The sequence below is a fragment of the Silurus aristotelis genome (genome assembly GCF_946808225.1).
Source record: "Silurus aristotelis genome assembly, chromosome: 7".
NCBI classification, from domain to species: Eukaryota; Metazoa; Chordata; class Actinopteri; order Siluriformes; family Siluridae; genus Silurus; species Silurus aristotelis.
Genome location: NC_139580.1, coordinates 15,159,467 through 15,180,781, shown reverse-complemented (window position 1 = coordinate 15,180,781; position 21,315 = coordinate 15,159,467). Strand labels below are relative to the sequence as shown.

The 21,315-nt window shown below is 38.2% G+C and overlaps 1 protein-coding gene across 1 annotated transcript; it reads right to left on the bottom strand.

The window, feature by feature from the left end:
* Positions 1-1,001: 1,001 nt before the first annotated feature.
* Positions 1,002-20,933, bottom strand: man2a2 (mannosidase, alpha, class 2A, member 2). Its single transcript, XM_083547541.1, has 23 exons — positions 20,756-20,933; positions 17,517-18,803; positions 15,649-15,906; positions 14,943-15,087; positions 13,760-13,931; positions 13,549-13,676; positions 13,221-13,394; positions 12,712-12,898; positions 12,087-12,264; positions 11,595-11,797; positions 10,823-11,005; positions 10,574-10,688; positions 10,421-10,488; positions 9,766-9,931; positions 9,092-9,328; positions 7,703-7,825; positions 6,741-6,855; positions 6,468-6,601; positions 5,545-5,686; positions 5,296-5,429; positions 4,353-4,547; positions 4,108-4,218; positions 1,002-3,268 (listed from the first exon to the last, which is right to left on the bottom strand). The coding sequence occupies exons 2-23, from the start codon at positions 17,646-17,648 to the stop codon at positions 3,116-3,118; spliced, it is 3,453 nt and encodes a 1,150-aa protein (XP_083403667.1). The 5' UTR covers positions 17,649-18,803; positions 20,756-20,933; the 3' UTR covers positions 1,002-3,115.
* Between the last annotated feature and the right edge of the window lie 382 nt (positions 20,934-21,315).

Here is a 21,315-nt window from a genome sequence, read left to right as displayed (position 1 = left end):
TACTGTTGACTGAAATAAGTAAATCACAACGGTATGATCACATTACACAAACTCATCCTATTTGAATGTGATCAATAGGAAACTGTCTTCTGTTCATTAATTACTGATTAGTGCTGTAAAGTTGCTCTTTGTGCTTTTCTTATAGCAGCAGGAGCAAACAAAAGCAAAGATTCGGTTCGGCTTACGCCTGTGTGACGTCCCTCAAAGCTCACGCATTCAAATTTCAACAATTAGGCCGTCAATGGCATTCATCATTCCTCGCTCGTTCTTCGATCCAATACCAAACACAAAACCTGCATTTATACCTCTATTTATTCAACCCTGCCTACTCTAAACTGACTCATTTCTCCTTCACGACCCCTCCATCTACGTGAGCTACACAGCTGTCTTACTTCATCAAAACCCTGACACAAGATTTCAATACTCTGCTGCTTCTCTCCCTTATTCTGGCAGGCAGATTGATCAGTAACGGAGAAAGCTTTCTCTGAAGTCTCCAGCACCTTAGGGCAGCTTCAGAATCAGTTTGCTTCACCTAAACATTGACCTCAGTCACTGCATGAAAAACCCTGAATTCTTCTCATATTATCCGACTGGCAATTTTCCACCTGTATCGGTAAATCATAGGGGAAAAACCCCATAGGAGAAACACCCCCCCCCCCCTCCCGGGTTTGTTTTTCATGGACCTGGCGTCTCACCAGAGATCAAAGGTGTCTATTTCTCTACAGAAAGCAGCGTCCACATCAGACAAAATATGTTGTTTTCCCAGCACTTGGAAAATTGGTGGTGGATAAAAGGGGCATCATCAGTGAAAGATCTCTATTCCCAGTTATATATCCTGCAGTTCCTTACTGCCCCCTACATGTGCACTATGGACTAACATGCAGGGACGCTTCTTTAATATGAACCAGCACAAACATGCCTGTAGCCGTTTTCTCACCGATTTATTCTGTAATCAGCTTGCAGGTGTTTATGGCATAAAGCAGGGGCCACACGGAGCGAAATTACATAATAATGCCATGGCTGATGTTTATTAAATATCAACTTTAGCTACTTACCATTTTTTTCTTTTCCTTTACTTTGCATTGTCATTAAATCATTTCACATTAACATCCTTCCAGGAAGGAATAGACACAAAAGGGGGAAACAAATATTTGTCTAAACGAAAGTAAAAAAAACAAAACATTTTTTTTCCTTTTTACATCATACTGCACAAATAAGGAGACAATCTGTATGAGAAAAAGGTATAGATGTGCAGTGTGGCAGTGATATGAGTAGTAAATGCAAATTATTATATATAAATTATATATATAAAATTTTACACACTCAATAGAAGTACATTTTAAAATGAGCTCCAAAGTACCCCTGCTCTTACACAGCAATATTCAAGAAAAAATGTATTCTATATACTTATCCATTTAATGTTCTCTTATAGTCTGTCAATTTCTAAACAGGATTTTTAGACAAGAATACAGAAGAGCTGAAGCTCTTCACAAATCGATACTCCTGTTATAAATATCACCAGCCTCTCCTTGCTTCTTTTGGACTAGCTGGCCCAGTCAGACGCATCAATTTACTTTGTGTAGATAAAGGCAAAAGTGACGACTCGCTCAGAGGTTTCATGAGTGCTACTAACCTCTATTCCACCAGCAACGTTTAGTTCAGAGCATTCATTTCTCACAGTAAATCATAGGTGTGAGTCTCTATGAGGGAGAGCCATTTCAGGAAACACAGTAGGAACGACATGATGAGGAGTAGGGGAACTAAAACAGGAAACAGCTTCAGTTGTACAGACTCCTTCCTCCTGGCAGTTGAGATACAGTCCCACTGAATGATAAACAGACTCAAATGGATGACTGTATTAGGACAAAAGAGACACTAGGAACAAACACCACTGGAATGGAACTTTACAATACATTATTGAGCCCCGGCTTTCCCTCAGCATACAGCCATTACTGTTAGCATCACTAATCTCTGATCACAGGGCAATATGGGTTAAAGGCTTTAGGCTAAGCTTAGATCAGTTAAAATACTGATCTGGAAGAGATCATGAACATCACCGGCTCACTCCTGCATGATGGTAAACATTATCATAATCTCTCGATCTCGCCTCGTTACCTAGCCATTGGGCCACAATCAATCAGTCACCACAGTAACATATTGCACATCTCAATGTCCATATGTAAAATATGGGAGGTATTGTATACTGCATATTTTATAGTACACTACACCATCCCTAGCAGACATCAACACTTTGGGCCCAGGAAAGAAAAAAAATTAATGGTACATAACAGCAAGGTAATTTGGAGGGAGCAGCATTTTCAGGAACAAACAAAACCTTCAACAATAGACAAGTTGTCGTCATCAGTCGCTACACTAATGAAAGAAAAATAACTCAAATCAGGCCACTGACTTGCAGATGAGGGAGAGAAAGCTGTGTGTGAAGCTGCCAGGGCAAGCGAGCAGACATTCACAGAAACATGCGGCTACGGCAGGCAGCACAATCAACAGAATTACAAAACGGGGTCAGTGACAAAGTTTCAAGCACAGCTTGTGTGCAGAAACTAATATCAAAAACAAAAAGAAACCCACCACCCCTAGAGAAGCGCCACATATTGCACTCATTCCCACTAGTTCATGAAGAGCCAAAGACAATCACATACAATTGGCTACACTGCCCAAGAAGTTACTTAAAATCGCAAGAGACAAAGACAGAAATATGTCAGTGGTTCCAGCCAGAATGACAAAAAAAAAAAAAAAAAGTCTCAAATGATAATGATCAAGCATCCAGGTCTAACAAAAAGCATTCGATCACTAGTCATTCTGTTGATTAGAATTTAAGCACAATTAAAAAAAAATTATTCAATCATCTTTATATTGTCCAGTCTCTCTGTTCTTGGACAGCTACAGGAACGTAACTGGTGCTGCAATCTCCCTTTATAAAAGTATTTTGGAAGGACATCAGCATCCATGTTGGTATATAGCATGTTCATAATCCTCATCCCCGAGTCAAAGAGCAAGAGAGAGAGACAGAGAGAGAGAGAGAAAGAGAGACTGTGGGCATGTGCCGTCTCTCTGCACTAGCCGCAGTGTGCAGGCTGTTCTGGTGTCGTAAGGCCTAGTGCAGTTTGAGCTTAAAGGCAGAAAGCTCCATTGGCTGCAGGGTGATAACAGAGTTGTTGGATAGTGGAGTCTCCGAGTACATCAGCGTCAGCGACATGGGCTGCAACAACTGCAGGTCCAGACCCCGGAACAACCCCGACACGGCCAGCTAGAGACAAACCCAGAGCACTCTTATCAGACACAAGCAGGCACAGAGCATAAAGAATTCAGAAATGCCTCAAGTTGGTATTGAGGTGGAAAAGCATCCTATTAAAGATGAAATTATAAAAGCTGGCTATGAGACAAGCTTATACTTTATAAAATCCATTAGCATTTTTAAACCTTATTTCACCCTTCTCCAACATGTGCAATATCTACAGATAATGGACAGCTTTCCCTGTACTAAGATTTAAAAGATAACTCTTTACTTGAAACTTACATATCAATAGAAATCTAAACTTCATTTCTTAAGCTAAACCGATAAACAAATTTTAAGTATGTGGGACATGTGACTGTGCGAAGATGCAACAAAACCAAAAACTCGCCTCCCTTGCCCTGTAGAAACCCCCTGCGCCCTTGTTCACAGCACATTTAATTACACAGCTATTTAGAAATCTGTCCTGAATTAGTGTGTGTCTGATAAAACAGGGGGAAAAAACCTAAAATCTGGAGTATTGCTGAGGTTGATAACCTCTGTGTTCAGGGAAACACAATGATGAAAATGACACAGCTTTGATATTTAAATGATCTTATGTCTGTCTCACAATAAGACCTTGATTTGTAGTGTAATGTTGTGGTTTTTAATTCTTGTATTCAATAAATGTGTTAAAACCCCTGTGGTAATCACACACACACATGAAAAGAATGACAGGCACAGATTAGGTTGAGAAACCTTCTAACAGTCCATTAAGTCATAAATATTCTGCAGCATATAACTTCTCCTCTTCTCACTGTTCAAATTAATGCAACATATTGAAGCAGCTCTGGGTTTGTGCTGCAGGGACTAACCTTGCCCTGTGTGGTGGTGCAGTTGAATCCAGGGTTCTGGAGCTCGAGTCCACAATCTAGACCCAGCCGATGCAGCAGGAGAGCAGTGTGTGGGGATGGATCATTAGAATCCTGAAAAACATGCATAAAAACAGTATTCCTAAGCATATATTTTGAAGATTTTATAAGATTTTATAAAAAAAATTATAATAAAATAAACCTTATTTACATCTGCTGTTTTATGGATTAAGTAATGCATGAGTTACCAGTTTTTGGATGCTCCTGAGGTTGAGCAGATGAAAGTCGCAGGGCATTGATGTGGCCAGTGGGGAAAAGGTGCGAAGAGGGGGAATGCCACGTTTCTTTGGAATGACAGGCAGTGCCAGCACCTCGTGGTTCAAAATGGCAGAAGTCATGTGACTCAGCAAAGAGGGAAAGCTGACTGGTCCACTGTCAACAGTCTATAGAAAAAGATTTCAGTAAGTTTACAGAATGCAAAGTATGAGCTAATTAAAACTAGAGACAACTAGATAATACCACAAAAACACAGATAATTATATGAATAATATTTCAGGTTAAAAAAAAAAAAACATTGTTCAAGTATACTTGCATTCTGCCACACTCTTATACAGAAACAATAGGATTTAAATACTTGTGGACACAATATCACACATGGGAAAAATGGAACAGAAAGCAGCTAAGTTAATGGACAAGAAAGAAGTGCAACCTACTCATCTAAAGCTATGCAGCTGTGGTAACATTACCTCTTTCCTGCTGTCTCCTAAAACATGAGCGATGATTTTACTTATCATGTGGCTGATTTTTGCATAAAAACCCACAGGCTGCATGCAATAAGAAGGAAGTGATTGAGAAAGAAAATGAGAGGAGAGTGATCAATAAAAACTGATGATAATGACAAAAAATGTGAGCCAGTTGAGGCACATAATGAGACACAGACAATACCAGGTCCAAATGAACCACAGAGTCACATAAATACAAGATCATTTACATTTAAATTTCCAGCTCAGACCAGGCAAGAAAAGCCATCAGATCAGTGTGCGTGACTGCTTCAATGGAAACAATCAAGGAATTCAAAGGAGGGAGCTCTAACTTCACATAAACACACCTGCCATAGAACAAATGTCATCGCTACAGCTATAAGAGAAAGAGAAGAATGACACCTAGTGGCTGAGAACTTATTTCTCTTACTCTGCTGCCACTGGATCTCCTCTCCAACAGGAGCCGGAAGCGGTTAGCTGTCCTCTTGTTATCCTTCAGACCTTGTCCCAGACCCCTGTTATCATCCTGCATCAATCTTCGGTCCAAAATCACCTCCAACTGACCTGTGGCGAACACATGAATGGTACTAAAAATGTGAACTCTAATAAAACTACATTCAAAATATCATTATGTCCTACAAAGAGTACAATCTAAGCAAACACTACATTGAGAACTGACCACTTGCAAGGCTGCTGACTCCCAGGGCCTGGGCTGTGTGCAGGGTCAGACGGTAGTGGCTGTCCTGGATGTAGGCCATGGTTGGCATGGGGTAGAAGTTGGCCTGCAATGGTATCTTCTGGAAATACCTCCGAGGCTGGATCTGGGAGGAACAACCATTGCATGTCACTTCTTGGCTGGTCCTTTTCTAGATGGTTGGCTTTTTTTAATCAAGAACCAGCAATATCATGGTTATGGAAATAGGTTCATTGTTGCCATGACAATAGCTCTGGGAGCTTAAGTTATGTGCATGACAATAATTAAAAAAAAGGTGTAATCTGTGCAGGGGAGATTTTTGTTTGGGGGGTGGGAGGATTAAATATCGCAAGACTGAATGAGTGGAAATACAAGAAGTAAAAAAATATTAGTAAATCTATTGAGGATTGTAATTATGTGAACCCTTTGAATAATAAAAAAAAAAATCCCATTAGCAACATCTGATAATGCATTTTCTCAGCTCATATACTGGTGAAAAAAGTGGGACGGTTCTTAAAAAGGTTTGTTAGTTCCTTGAACCTGGTCCAGTCACTCTGTGGAAAAGAAGCCATTGTTAAATCATGGGCTTATAACCATTAATAATAAATGGACCATTCAGTGTAAAGACTCCTGAGGTTTAAAAACTGCTTATGAACGTACAGTCAGATTGGCTTTTTTAATTAAAGTGGAAATGAACATGTAGGAAATATTGAAGGCAATAAAACTAGACATACTTTATACTAAAATAGGTTTAATTAGTATATTGGATATGATTACCTCAAATTTATTGGCAGTTGGAAGAAAGCATTATTATTTCAGGGACAGTGAATGATGCTTTTGCAGACGCTTGAGATGCTCATGGGGATGTTTACTGAATGAAATGAATGAACATATGAATGAATGCTGACCTGGAAGCCATTAAGGTCTGTGTAGAATTTGTCCTCACTCTGGATTTCCGTGACCAAACGCATTGCCAATTCTTTATTATTCTGGTCCCTGATGTCCACCAAGGTGGTGATGTCCAGAGATAAACCATCTATACCTGAGGTATACAATATACACATGTAAAAAATACAAAGAAATCCTGCTCTCTGCTTGAATGAAGCATGATCACATGACTCATCGTGTGTGTGTGTGTGTGTGTGTGTGTGTGTGTGTGTGTGTGTGTTTTTTTTTTTTACCCGGCACGTTGTGTATGCGGATCGTTTGCTGAAAGTGCTGGTAGTATGTGACCACCTCAGAAAAGAGAGGACCCTCTACAACACGCACAGTTGGAGGCTCTTTCTGCATGTATGGCTAAGAGACAGTACAAAACGTGATTTTCACATGGCAGGAGGCAAATTACTAGCTGATCACATGCTTTTATGAGTTTACTATTTAAAAAGGAAAGAATTTGCATAGCTTTTTATCCATCAATCTCGAACAATGATAACCAGTAGGACTGCATAGTTGCAGTAACTGTTTCTAAAAATGCAGGCAACAAAAGACATACTGTAGGTGAATAAAATACATATTGAAATACAGAAATTACTCAAACACCAACTCATAAACTAATATTTAGATACCACAATCTACATTCATTCTTGCATTGAGGCTGAGAATGACTGCACATAAAAATCACACTCAGATGTCAGCTAGATTCATTACTCCTTGATTATGATGATGATGATTTAATAACTGTCCAAAACTGATGAACCTTCATTTCCTTAGTTTCTACTTAAAGTTATTCAAAGTAAGCCAGCTATCAGTTTTACTGAATGAGAAAGCTCTTAGAGTGATTCTTTTGCTGAAAGGATGTTATAAAGCTTGGGAAACTCTAGGTACTGACAGGATGAGGCATGTCTCCAATTCTTCAGCAAAAAAAAAAAAAAAAAAAAAAGCAAGATTAATTCGACAGCACAGATGTTATATTACAATCTAAAAAGTTGAGGATTTTGCAACTTTGAGACAGGAGGCATGTTCTTGTCTGGTGATTGTTTTTCAGGGTCCAGCATGCTAGCTGCTGAACCTGTGTGTTTTTTGCTTGCCTGTCTCTTAATGAAAATAAAATGGTAGACTAGCAATTGTCACCTCCAATTTAAAAAGTCCTTTATTCCACCCTTTCCAGCGCTCTTATAAATCAATTCCAATTAAGACTGATTACCGTGGCAATACCATCTGGCAAAAAGAGGTATGCTCCGCTCTTGTCCTTGGAAGCCCGAGTTCCATATGTGAGGAATTGGATTTGCACCCTCACCTCCTGAGGGTCGTCCTTACGGCGGATACTCTGATACACACAGAGCAGAGAGCGGACACACAGAAGAGAAAGAAAAAAATCTATCATATTTCATCAATGTTTTCATGCAATATTAGTATCCGCAAGGGTCATTAGAGAAACAAATGTTTGAAAGCCGAGCTTTAACCATAAAGCAGCTCAACAAAACAGGTCAACTAGTTTACCAACACATTATCTAGTCTAATATTACTTATAATTACTGTTAAGCAGAGAAGTGAAATGCAAATACACAAACATGCTGTTTGTGTGCATTTTATTAATCAATTACCAAAACTGAGTAACTCAACAAACAAGGACATTGTCACTGAGGCAAAATAGCACTGCTGTATAGATTCCCTGCCTGTGGTAATGTACAAACACATCGCCTGGGCATTTCTAGATAAGAATGTTTGCATAATACATTCTCAGACATGGAAGTTATCTTATTTTTTAACAGAAGGGTTATAATTGTAATTATCTATCCATACACACAAAAACAATATTCCGCTATAAGCATAGCTACAGTAAGGGTGATGGCATTTTTCAGAATTGAATATCAGTGTTTGGTTAATAGACAGCTATGAAACAGACTGAACATGAAATGATATAATCATACAATACTGAACAAAAATCTAAATGCTTCTTTCGGATGTTACAAAGTCATGCTCACACTGTTATAATGCACTACATAAAGATTATGCCTTGGTGCTCTAAATGTCAAATAAAATACAACTCTTTCATTGACATGCATGTGCTGGTGCATAGTGGCCTTATGAAAACAATATATCTCACATGAGCATTTAGTTTCTTTCGTGTATGAACATTCTATTTGTTTATCACAGTCACAACTTATATGGGTGTGCATTTGGATTTTCATTACTAATTTACTGTACAAACTGCAACAGCTCTAGCCAATCACAGTCAATGACCTTTGCCGTCATCTGCAGCTAAATGGTCAAGCCTGCATTTTGTTGTCAGTTAGGAAATTCTTAATAAAAATCTTTCCTAGAAACTTTTAGTGGCACGGAGAAGAACATGCTAAAATAGGAATCTCCATCTTGTTTTTTCAATTGTTTTTGTGACCAATAAATTTACGTCCTCAAGGAAAAATTCACTAGAACCTACGCATTTAAATTTATAGCAGTGTGCAGTACATCCTAAGCACTTCAAGTTAAAATCTGGCATTAAATCCTCCAAGGTCTATAGGGTCTTTTATGGACCAATGTTAACACTGTACTAGACTTTTATGACTCCAGCCCCACTGGATTGATGGCTCACCTCCAACAGGCCTGAGGTGCCAGAGAAGCCCAACGTGAGAGATCGGGTCTGTATGTAGAAGGGCTGTGAGTCAGCCACCTGAGAGCGTATAGGAAGGGGATCCAAACTGTGCACACTCTGACTCGTCCCCGGAAGTCTCAGTAGTGTTTCAGAGCGTAAAGTCATAGGATTGTCGATGGAGTCGTGAATATGGAACACAGCCAATCCCAGAGCAGGGAGGCGGACCATGAAGGAAGCCTGGGAATGACCGGAAAAGAGAAGCAGGACAAAGTCAGATAAGCCTGAACATCTGGAGTCAGATGTGCACATATCATTAGAATTGTTTTCTAAGTATTTTTTATTAGGTAAAAAATTATATTTATTATATTTGACTTATTTTAAAACCTCATCATACTTTTTTAACTGAAGGTTATAGACGTTATTTATATATAAGTCAAGTCAAGTCAAGTTTATTTGTATAGCGCTTTTCACAACAGACATTGTCTCAAAGCAGCTTTACAGAAAACAACAGTATATATATAAATAAAGGAACTGTTTCAGCCAACAGGCTTGTTCTGACTGGATACAGTCAAATGCATTTCAGGGGAGATGTTTACATTCTTAGAAAGTTACTGAGTAAAATGTTTTTCAGAAATAGGGTCATTAATCATATACTTATTTGCATCCCCTAATACCTGGTAGACTTCTCCATCCATCTGCACAGCTGAGCTCCACTGTGCACTGAGCTGGACTGGTAGGGTCTGACCATCCTCAGTGCGTACTCTGACCCGTGCTGAGTTCACCAGTACAGTGACCAAACACAGTCGCTCTTGCTCCACAGGGTTAAACAGTACAAGGTACCTAAACAAGAGAGACATAATGGCTATCTGTTGGTGATTGAGTACATAAGGTCAGAAGATAAGAGTGTTTGTAGTAATTCATGGGGTCCTTTCAGTTAAAGCTGGCTATTTATTAACCTGTCAGTGGGAGGAAAAAAATATCTGGCCCTCAGATTTCTTTGCATTCCACCAGCTCACTGACTAGCACTGCACAATGCTGATTCAAATGGAAACTATTGGGTATGAGATTTTCTTTGTATTTAATCCTTTTTTTAATATATGTTATGACACTATAATAACATGTTCCTAAAGGATTACACAAGGGCAGACATGATATTGCACAGGACACAAATAAAGTGAAAATCATAAATTTTTTCAAACAATTCAATAAAAAAATTTTTGTAAAAAGAGTGTTTAAAAAAATATTTAGGATCCACTGCACTGGTTGCTAGAAAGTGAAAATCAAACTTGTCTTGTTGGTCTGAGGGATCATTTTAAGTGGTTGACATACCTGGAAGAAGAGTCCAATTCAATCAGAGTACGCTGGGGTAAAGAGTCCTGTGTTGCACGTCTGTCATCCTACACTCACAAACACACAGAGAGTAGGTTTATTTTTAAATGGCTTCTGCTGAATTGTTTATATAAAGAGATTTATGCTCTTTACCGTTTCCAGGAAGGGCTCAGTCTGGTAGAAGCGATACACATCTTTATTTTTCATTATGAGAAAATGTGCTGCATTAATGATCACTCTTTTTAAGCCAATAAGTGCACGCAGTAACCTGTATAAAAGAGAAAAATGAAAACATTTTGGTTATATGGTCATTAGCAAAACTTGTAGTAGGTTTTCATTTTATTTAGCAAACACTATTTTACATTTTGGGTGATAAACAAAAAACATTTTATAGACTCTGACCTGGCACCATAGTCAATGACAACAACCTCCTTTGCAGTACCAGTGATTGCATCATGATGCTGGAAGAGAGCAACGCTTCGCCTAGCATCAGTCAAGAGGGAGTAATCTGAGATGGGGTAGCGCCCTTCCATTCCTGCATGGCGTGCATGTGCAACAGCCAAACTGTAGAGAATCTCTGCACCCCTGAAACATTCCACAAAATGTATAAACTGATGCATCTTTCTTGACAATTCAGTTTTGCTAAATATTTTGTGACATCAGCTTTGTACCATGGAAGGACCAGAATTTTTTGCTTAAAACAAAATAATAAAGAAAATCCTTGCAATCATTGTGGTGCATATGGTTTAGTAAAACACCATATCGAGCTTTTGATTAGGAAGCTATTGCAACAGCCTAAGCAACAGCAGTGGGAAATAACTCGAGAAGCTATCATCACCAATAACCAATAACAGCTTCAAAAAAGCGATAATTATGAGCACAGGTTCACAATGCTTACGCCAGACAAAGAGACAAGGGAGTAAACAGCAAATGCCTTAGGCCACCTGGCAATACAAATTCCTTCCTGCCAACTAAAAAAAGTCTTAGCCAAAGCATTAATTAAATCACTAATTTCAATATCCATTATTCGATTCTTGCTTTTGTGTGCATATTTGGCAGCACATGACTAGACAATGAGCCAGAAAAGCAAAACAAAGAGCCAAAAAAACCCCAAAAAAATTAAAAAATACTTTTCATGCACTGACTGAATGTGAATAAAAACTTGTGAACCAACCTAAGATGAGATTCGATTACACGGTCTAGGTTTTTGTAGAATGGTCTAGAGGTGTAGTAGCCACTCCAGTAATGATCCTCCCGGTCAGCATAAGCAAAGAAATCTCCACTCAGTATAGGGTAACCAGGCGGTCTCATCCCATGACCCACTCCATTAGCCTTATATACAGCAGTGAAGTAGTCTGATAGTGTGCCAAACTGGGCCTGAAAACAGAGAATTCTATGATTAACAGCAAAACAGCAAATAAGATATATTTAAAAAATCTGAATAACCCTACAAACACAACAATGCACATCCATATAACAAGGTTTTTGTCAGCAATGTAAAATTTTTGCGCAATTTATACAAAGGAGGAGAAAAAAAAGCAAACAATAAAGACTGCAATCTGACAATTGGAAAATTTCATTTCTTATCAAATACTTATAATTGGGTCAGAATGTGTCAGGACAGTCTGTTAATAGCAGCTTGTTATAGTAGTATACCAGTACTTACTTTTACATGCAATTCTGGATGAGAGTTCATGTAATCAAAAAGCTTCTGATAATTTAAATATTGTTGGTCCCATTCTAGGGCTTTATCATAGCGAAAATCATCTCCCAATGGAACTAGCAAAACTTTGCTACGGTAAAGCTTAGACTTCTTGCGATACTGGTCCAAAAGTGCTTGAACCCTGGGATATAAACACAAATTAGTTGTTAACAGTGCACTTTCATCTCACAGCAATATTAATGGGGTGTAATATAAAATGGATCGTACATTTATTTTATAAACAAAACTGTGATTCAGAGACCTTCTTTTTCTTTCTCTTTCTCCTTCTTTCGGCTTCTCCCATTAGGGGTCGCCACAGGGGATCATCCGTCTCCATACCCCCCCTGTCCTCTACATCTGCCTCTTTCACCCCAACTACCTGCATGTCTTCCCTTACCACATCCATAAACCTCCTACTACAACTACAACTAGTTTCTGATCCTGTCCATCATTGTCACTCCCAACGAAAACCTCAACATCTTCAGCTCTGCTACCTCCAGCTCCACCTCCTGTCTTTTACTCATTGCCACTGTCTGAACCATAATCATCTCTGAACCATAGTGATTCAGAGACCCTAGTAAGATATTACCTCTCGGCTACATTATCCTCCGTGATGGCCCGTGGGGGCACCTTCCAGGGACAGTTGATTCTGCTGCCTGGCAGCCTCTTAAAATCAAACTGACAGCAGATCTTTGGGTCAGGGCCACATGTGTGAGGCACATCATAGCTGTAGAAGGGCATCATGTGGCAGAACAGGTCGGTGCCTGACTCAGGATCTGTTACAAAAAATAAAAAGATATTTAAGTGTCACAAACGAAACTAAACTAAAACTCTGCTAAAAACAATTTACACCTTCAAAAAACTTTTCTTCATACATGGATTCTAAAGTAAAATATTTTGGACTTGCAATAAACCTTTGTTTGGACATGGGCAGAAGCAAAAACATGAATGATAACTGAGCACAAGCAAAGTTGTAAAATATTGTACAAGCAGGGATCTTTACAACTTCACTTTTAATTCCTTGTTTATATTATTAATGGTCACATGTTCAAATAAGTGTAAAGTGTAAGGCGTAAAAATGTTTTTGTGGACGCTCACCCCAAGCCTGTCTCCACATAAACTCCAGATTCTGTGTGGAGGAAAAATGCTTCTTAATAGAGTAATGGATTCTTTGAATCAGCATGCTGGTCAGGTTGGCTTTCTTCAGTAAGTAAGGCATGGTGGCACTGTGGCCAAAAGGGTCAATAGCCCACCCTGAACGAGGAGTTATACCTGAACACATACATTACATAAAAATAAGTTCAACAAAACCATCACAAATAAAACTGCTGTTCTCTAACTGTACAGAAAGCAAAATATATACAATACACTAGCTACATTGGTGTTCTTTAAACATCAACTATTATACATTAATCTTTGAGCACACCTAAGTTTTTTTCCAGCCACTGATGCCCTTCAATAAGCTGGTCAATCATGGCAAAGTAGTGACTATTGGCCTCATCTGTCATTACCCATCCTCCTGTCACTATCTCCAGCTGCCCTCCCAGAATCAATCTGGCAAAGAGATTTTAAAACACAGATTAAATTAGCAGGCGGGAAAACCTCCATTTATATAAGGCCACTGAGGTGTAACTTACTTGCGCATGATTTCCTGTTTGCTACTGTCAACATTCTCCCACCACTTGACAAAGTATGATATCTCAGACCAGATGAACTTCCTGCGTGGGTCCTCTGAAAGCTTGACCACTATGTTGTTTAAAATATGTTGTGTCTGGTCATAAAAATATTTGTCAAATGTTTTGACCCAACCTGGCAGTGCAAGAGAGATAATAGTGATCATTAGTGACATTCATCGCTTTATCCCGTGGACTACATGCTCTTTTCATATGACTGAAAACAACACGGAAAAAGGCATTATGGAAGCCACACACTGATTTTGTTAAGTTAATCGAATAGCATAGCACAGTTGTATGGTAGCCTTATGTTTAAAATAGGATAAGATAGAACTTACATAGCATAAGAGTCAGTTCAACAAGAGACACTTCTCATTTCTACAAGTAGCAAATAGCATGCAAATACAGGCGAGCAGACGCAGCATACTCAACACTTAGAAAGGTGCGTTGTATTTGGACCTTTATTGGCTATTGTTAGTATCGTTGTCAAAATATACCTTTATTATTGTATTAGGTGACAGACAACGCGACATTGGTGTATGGGTTAAAAAGTTTAAAACTCAGGTGTCAGCATAAACAACAGGATCAGCAGGCTGTCTGTCCGTGACACAAACTATTGCAGCTCTGGTGAATCAAATTACATCAACAGCCAACATTCAGCATGCAGACAAAACTATTTAACAAAGAGAACTGATTCCAATGCAGAGATCAAAATGCCCCAACACAAGTGTTAACTTGTAAGTTGGAAAGAACATTTTTAATAAGTAGGAAAGAGGATTTGCATTCTAGGCTTCTAAGAGTGATATTCTGAGTTAATTCCATAGTAACCAGAGGACAGATAGAGTAGCTCATTATGTGCCTAGTGTAGCTACAGTATTTCTCACAGCTCACAAATACTCCAACTTGCACAAAGCCACCGTGTGCCCTACTTTACCTACAGTGCACCTGTGTGGGGAACAGGCTGCTGAGTATCTGTTTCATTTACACAAATGCAGAATATGTAAAGCCTATATAATATTGCATTGCAATATTGTAAGCAAATTAAATAACATTTGCTTACAATAGACATACTAATAACACAGACATGATTGTATTTGAAGCTTTTATGATACCACTAATTAATACCTAATAATGGTTTTATTTTTACCTGGGTCATTGTGAGAGTGGGGCACTACAAACACTTGCAGGGGTTCATTGTCCCATTCATTGGGCTCATATGTGATATCAAAGCCCTGCTTCCATACTCCTCCATCCACATTATCAAAGCTCAGCAGAGAGTACACATCCAGCATCTACACACAGAAAGAAACAGAAACGTTACAATAACTAACTAATATTAAGCTTAATATCAAACATTTTCTCCCTGCATCAAGTATTAGGGGAGGACGCGTTCTGTTATGCCATATTTCATTTTAATAGCAGAAGAGCAGCTGTGATTCACACCCATGTTTACTCAACCGTGCTATGCTGTGTGTAGCATATCCTCTCCCTGCTTGCGTTTGGTGGGTGTTTATGATATTTAAATGTTTAAAAATCAATGAAAGGCTTCCTTGCTATATTTACTAAAAAGAGAAGTAAATATAGCAAGACAATTTTTACTACTGCAACTATAGTAAAAAAGTTGCGAGTGGACACACACCCCTACTTAAAAATGTCTCTTCATATTCAATTATAGTACAAAATGTTATGTTTAAAAAAAAAATGGAAAGAGAAAAAAAATTTATTTACTCATGTTAAAAAATGCAGGGTGCACATGGTGCAACAGAAGCTGCTAAAGTGATTTTCACAGTCATGCTAAATAGAAGCCTGTTTTAAAACACAGGCACTGAAATTTGTGTCTTTAGAGCACTTGCCTGCAGGTCGCTCTGGCTATGGCGGCCCAGTGCGAATTGGCAGTCTTGGGGTTTAATATTGAGGACGGTATGCCTTCCATCAAAAGGCAGCACCCAGGAGCCATTGGCACTGCGAAACGGAAGTTGTCCACTGGGTGAGATGCCGCCTGTGTCCGTAAGCTCCAGAACAGAGTCTTTAATGTGGCTGATGATTTGGTGGTTCTCCTCCAGAAGCTGCTCCAGCTGCTCAATGCGATTCTGCAACACCGAAATCTGGCTCTAAAATTAAAAAGGGAGAAGAAACATTTAACCTACCATCACAGTACAAACACACATTTTCTACTGGAAAAGATGGGGTCCTGGCAGGTCATGTACATCACAGTGTCTATATTATTTTTCATTAAATACTAATAACAGATATTTGAATACAAGTAGACACAAACTCATCTACTGACTAACCAACTGTCTGATCAGGCGTGAACATTGTTTCTAAAACATTAAGAGTGTTTGGATTGTAATTTAAATTGTTTATTTATAGCCACTTTCTGTTATGTTTGTGTGTCAGGACAAAGCTTTTAGCAGGACGTGTCAATAATATTGGTGTGTGGCAAAAAATATACTCCATTTCTAAAAAAAAAAAAAAAAAAAGCATTATGATACACAATATATATTAAAGTATAAAGGTTTCTAATATAATAATCCAAATATTTTTAACAAAAAAATTCTAATCATATCTGAATGTTTTTTTTTTCAGTGAGTGTATGATTATACTATTTATGTTCTTTTCTTTCCTTATTTCTTACTTTTATATTTTTGATTTAACAATTTATGTTCTGAGATTCTTTTCAGCTCACCAGTAGCAGATATTTGAGGCAGCCTTCCTGTCTGCTCAAACCAGTCTGTATAATTTTTCTACTCTCCCTCTCATAGGCTTTAAGAGAATAAAAATGTTGTTATATAATTCTAGCAAAGTTCTTATTGTCCTTGAAAAAGGCTGTTCACAGTCGACTTTAAAATAAACTTTAAATTAAACAAGAAAAAAACCTTTCGATTGTGTTGTGAAAAAGAAACAGAAATGATGTGTTTGGGTACCATTCAAATGTTCTTTCTTTTATTGTGACAGCCATGTTTGTCTTCACCAGTATTCTGAGTTCATGCAAATCAAAGATTTGCATCAAAGACACTTACAATTGCAATTCATATGAGCAGTTAAAGCATAAGGGTTAAGCTTTGCTCTCCTCAACATGCTGCAATCTACAAGACCTGAATAAGAGTTCACAGAACCAGCATTTTAGCCTACTTTGGAGCTCTACTGACTTATATATAATAATGACTTCATTACAGAGCTCATTACGTCTAAGCCAATCATTTTCCCTGAATCAGAGACTGTGTTTATTTAATCCAAGATTGGTGGAAATTCTATATGTATTTTATTTATTTATTTTTTAAATATAGAGAATTTGTATTAGATTGCTGTTTTCTTATATCAAACCTCTTTTGCAGTGTATAATATTTTATTATTTTTTTTACAGACAAAATTGCACATATTACACAAACACACAAAGCTGTTGTGTACGTGTGTAAGTAATATGTAATATGTAAGTGCCAGTGGTTTTTGTTTGGTTGTTTGTGTGTGCAATGTGCAATTCTGTCAGTAAAAAATGCACTTAAAAAAAATGATAAAATGCTATCAGCACACAAACACACACACACACACACACACACACACACACACACACACACACACACACACACACACACACACAATCACTCACACACACACACAATCACTCACAATCACTCACACACACACACACACACACACACACACACACACACACACACACACACACACACACACACACACACACACACACACACTTTCTTACCCTTGGGAAGTTTCCCCCATTCTGTCTCCGGGATGGGTCATGCTGGACACGATCCAACATCAGATAAAGAGAAAAGACAGCCACACAGAAGATGGCCCCGCCGCACACAGTCACCTGCTTTTTCAGTTTCATCCTGTCCTTTTAGCCAAACAATGCTGCAGCAGGGTCAGGCGTAAAGATAAAAACTGTTTAACCTATTCACAACTTGGATAGGAAAGAAATATCATAAAAAAGGCGGAAATCCGTTAGCATGCAGGGTGCGCCAGAAGGTCAGGCCTTGTCAGCAAGACTTGTTCATCCCTTTGCATATCCATAGAGCTCCAGTCTTAAGGGCAGGGGTCAGTTTGGTGCTCAGAAACAAAAGTAAAGTGATAAGTCAAATACATACAAAGCATTGCCAAGGCTGTGGCCCTCGTCCTCAATCATTCAAATCCACAGGAAATGAGAGGGGAAAAAAAAAAAAAAAAAAAAAAAAAAAAAAAACACAAGGGCCAAACAGAGGCAGTCCAAACAGGGAGCCTAGTGTTGCTCAACAGTGTGTATACACGTTTGCTTGTGCAATCCTTTTGACTCAAAGGGCTCAAAGTGGAGACAAAGTAATCACAGTGAATGGAGGTTTACACAAAGCAGCACAGAGAGGATGGCTGAGTGGGTAAAAACACTTGTTTTGTCACATTGGCTCTTTAGCTTGACTTTTTTTTAAACTTAGGGAATGCTGACTGTGATGAATAAAGTCATACTTCTAAAGCAAAAAAAAATTCAATGCTAAATGTATCCCTACATTAAAAACGATGATAAGCAATGAATGGCTCTTTTTACACACAGTGGAAGAAAAAGACGAATGAGACAGACACTGTCTTAAGCACAAAAGAGACGTCAAAATCAATGAAAGCAGAGTGGTCCAGATTTGGCAGCTCCGTCAAACAGGTGTTCCTCTTTCCTTCATTTAAAAATCTAATATGATCTTAATCTCTTTGGCTCAGACTTGGGCGCTCACTTAGTCAGCCCCAGGAGGGATTTGAGATTATTCCAACATTCAAATTGGCTTGGCTAAAAGCTAAACAAGCTTCTGTTTTGCATCAAAAAATATCCCTCCAGCCAGCTACATAAAACTGAAGAGGCAGTACAGGTCAAGTTCTAAAGCATCTATAATTATAAATCTAAATTGCTGTCAGCCTGACTTAAATCAGTCTCTCTGGGCACATTAATCCAGAGTTCTTTCCTCCATCATGCCACGATGTTACGCTCCAGTGCCGACATCGAGAACCCTCATAGCAGAGGAAGCACCTGTGAAAACAAAAGCTGCATGTGTCAAGTGAGCTTCCTGCAGCTTTCCTGTCTCAAACATTATGTAGTTATCCAAAGAGGTTTAGGAACACAAGTGACCAATAAACTTTTGCAAAATGTCATACAAGAGAAGGTAATATGAGCTTAAACTCGATTATCCTCCAATTGTTCAAATCTTTTACTCCTACAGTTCATCAACTCGATTGTTTTTCAGTTGAACAAAAGAGTGTAAATTGTATCCGTTAAAAAAAACACTGGCACTGTTCCATCCATTCTGTTTAATTCATGTATGTGTATATACATGTATATAATTTTTTGCTAGTGTATATATCAGATTATATAGATCAGCTTCTAAACCACCTTAAATTGTTTATTGTTTACTGTTTCACTGTTTACTGCCATAAGCATTTTTTTGTATATGCATATTTTTCTCTCACATATATATCTAAATTTATATCTTATATATTCTTATATTTTATATGATGTAGTTTTTATGCTTTATTTATCTTTTGTTTGTCTTCTTTTGTTTTGTATTATTTTTCTCCCCATCCTATTTCCTCATGCCGGACTGCTGTAATAAGCATTTCACTGCATGTCGTACCCTGTATGTGTGTGTATGTGACAAATAAAATTTGATTTGATTTGAGATTATAATTAAATATACTTTTTTTTTTAAATTGTACGGTACTATCATTTTTTACCTTAAAATTTATTTCCTTGTTGTCAGTTGTCAGTCGTAAAAAGCATTTCGCTATATGTCAATGTTTATGTGACAAATGAAATTTGAATTTTCAAACAAAGTTTATATATATATATATATATATATATATATATATATATATATATATATATATATATATATTATTTTATTTTATTTTTTTTGCAGAGGATTCAGAGCCTATTCGGTAAACTCTGAGTGCAAAGCAGCAGAATGTGCCCTGTATGAGACGAGAGTTCATTACAGTGCACAATGCACACATACACCTGCATTCACCACACTCATTTACACCCAGGGGCAATTTAGGAGTAGCTGTTATTCTTCCACAAAAAGAAAAAACAGACACCTGGAATAAGGACAACTGGTAGAACAGGAAAAACCCCACTCAGACAAACATGTTTATTAAAACACAGCACATTTTCGGATGAACATTTACACCAGATCACAGTATTACTAAAGCTGACTAATCATGACTAATTTGGTGTAGTTAAAAGCTTTCATATATTATATATTTGTCATAATTGGAAAACATATTAAGCAGTACTCATGACCATAATCACCCATTTTCCAAAAACGATCATGTATGCAATTGAACAATGAAATATTAATAAAGGCAGTTTAATGTAGGCAGTCAGCAATGAGCAATATAACGATTTTTCATACTTAATGCGGGTTTTAAAATAGATTTTAATTGAATGACTGTAGTTTAATATTATCTAGTTAGAGTTGAGATTAAATGTTAGATAGATAGATAGTTCACAGTAATAACACTGCTCCAGCCTCTTGACTTTGGTTAGTTTGTATATTTCCCTAAGTGACAGTCCTGTTAAAGCTCCATACACCAGGTCTGTCTGTCTGTCTGTCTGTCTGTCTATCTTTATCTATCTATCTATCTATCTATCTATCTATCTATCTATCTATCTATCTATCTATCTATCTATCTATCTATCTATCCTCTTTGCCATGAGTTACATCGAGAGAGAGAGAGAGAGAGAGAGAGAGAGAGAGAGAGAGAGAGAGAGAGAGAGAGAGAGAAACAACATGCTCGAACCAAACTAGGGCAGGTCACTTATATAGTATATCCTTTAATAACCCTGGTATATGCCCTAGTATTGAGTGAGAGTCAGAGAGACTGTCTGCTAGCTTGCTAATGAACAACAGCTTCAACCGCACTCACTTCCTTCCTATTTCACACTGCCCGAGCAGCTCTTAAACCCCGCGCAGATAACCTTACCTGCTGACTGCTATGAACAGCTGCCGTGGTCATGGCCGCACGCTTTCCCCGCACACCGAGACGAGCACAGTCGCCTGCGAAAGCCGGAACCAGGTGTTTACCAGCCCGTGTAATCCAACCAAAAGCACCTCTCAACCGTAAGCTCGTCGTCCTGTGGGCTTCTGTACTGCGCATGCGCGAGCGCGTCGTCACGCGAGGCGCGAGAGGCATTATGGGGTGACGAGGCGCCGTGGGATTGGATAGAATACCAGCGGTTCCGTCCCAAACCGGACTCTGAACCGAAACTATCGGACCTGCATATTCATCTCATACTTCACGGAGTAATCTTATATGTAGTGCCCAAGTGTAAAGTAGAGCTCCTCAACCTTTTTTTTTTAAACGGACCTCAGACATTTTCACGGAACACATTTCCCAATATGATCATATGCAATAACATGCAAATTATATTACAATAATACAGATTAGATGTTTTAATTATTACATATATATTGATAATATAACTCAACTCACCATAATGCAGAATCAGTGCAAGTTTTTTATTATCGATGCATAGAAATGAG

What these genes read in the sequence shown, in the direction of transcription:
- man2a2 (XM_083547541.1), bottom strand. Translation starts at nt 17,648, where the DNA reads ATGAAACTGAAAAAGCAGGTGACTGTGTGCGGCGGGGCCATCTTCTGT. An exon ending in GTAATCGAATCTCATCTTAG is followed by an intron (nt 11,006 to 11,594) that starts GTTGGTTCACAA and finishes GGAATGTTTCAG; the next exon opens with GGGTGCAGAGATTCTCTACA. An exon ending in AGTCAGCAGCCTTGCAAGTG is followed by an intron (nt 5,430 to 5,544) that starts GTCAGTTCTCAA and finishes TGTTCGCCACAG; the next exon opens with GTCAGTTGGAGGTGATTTTG.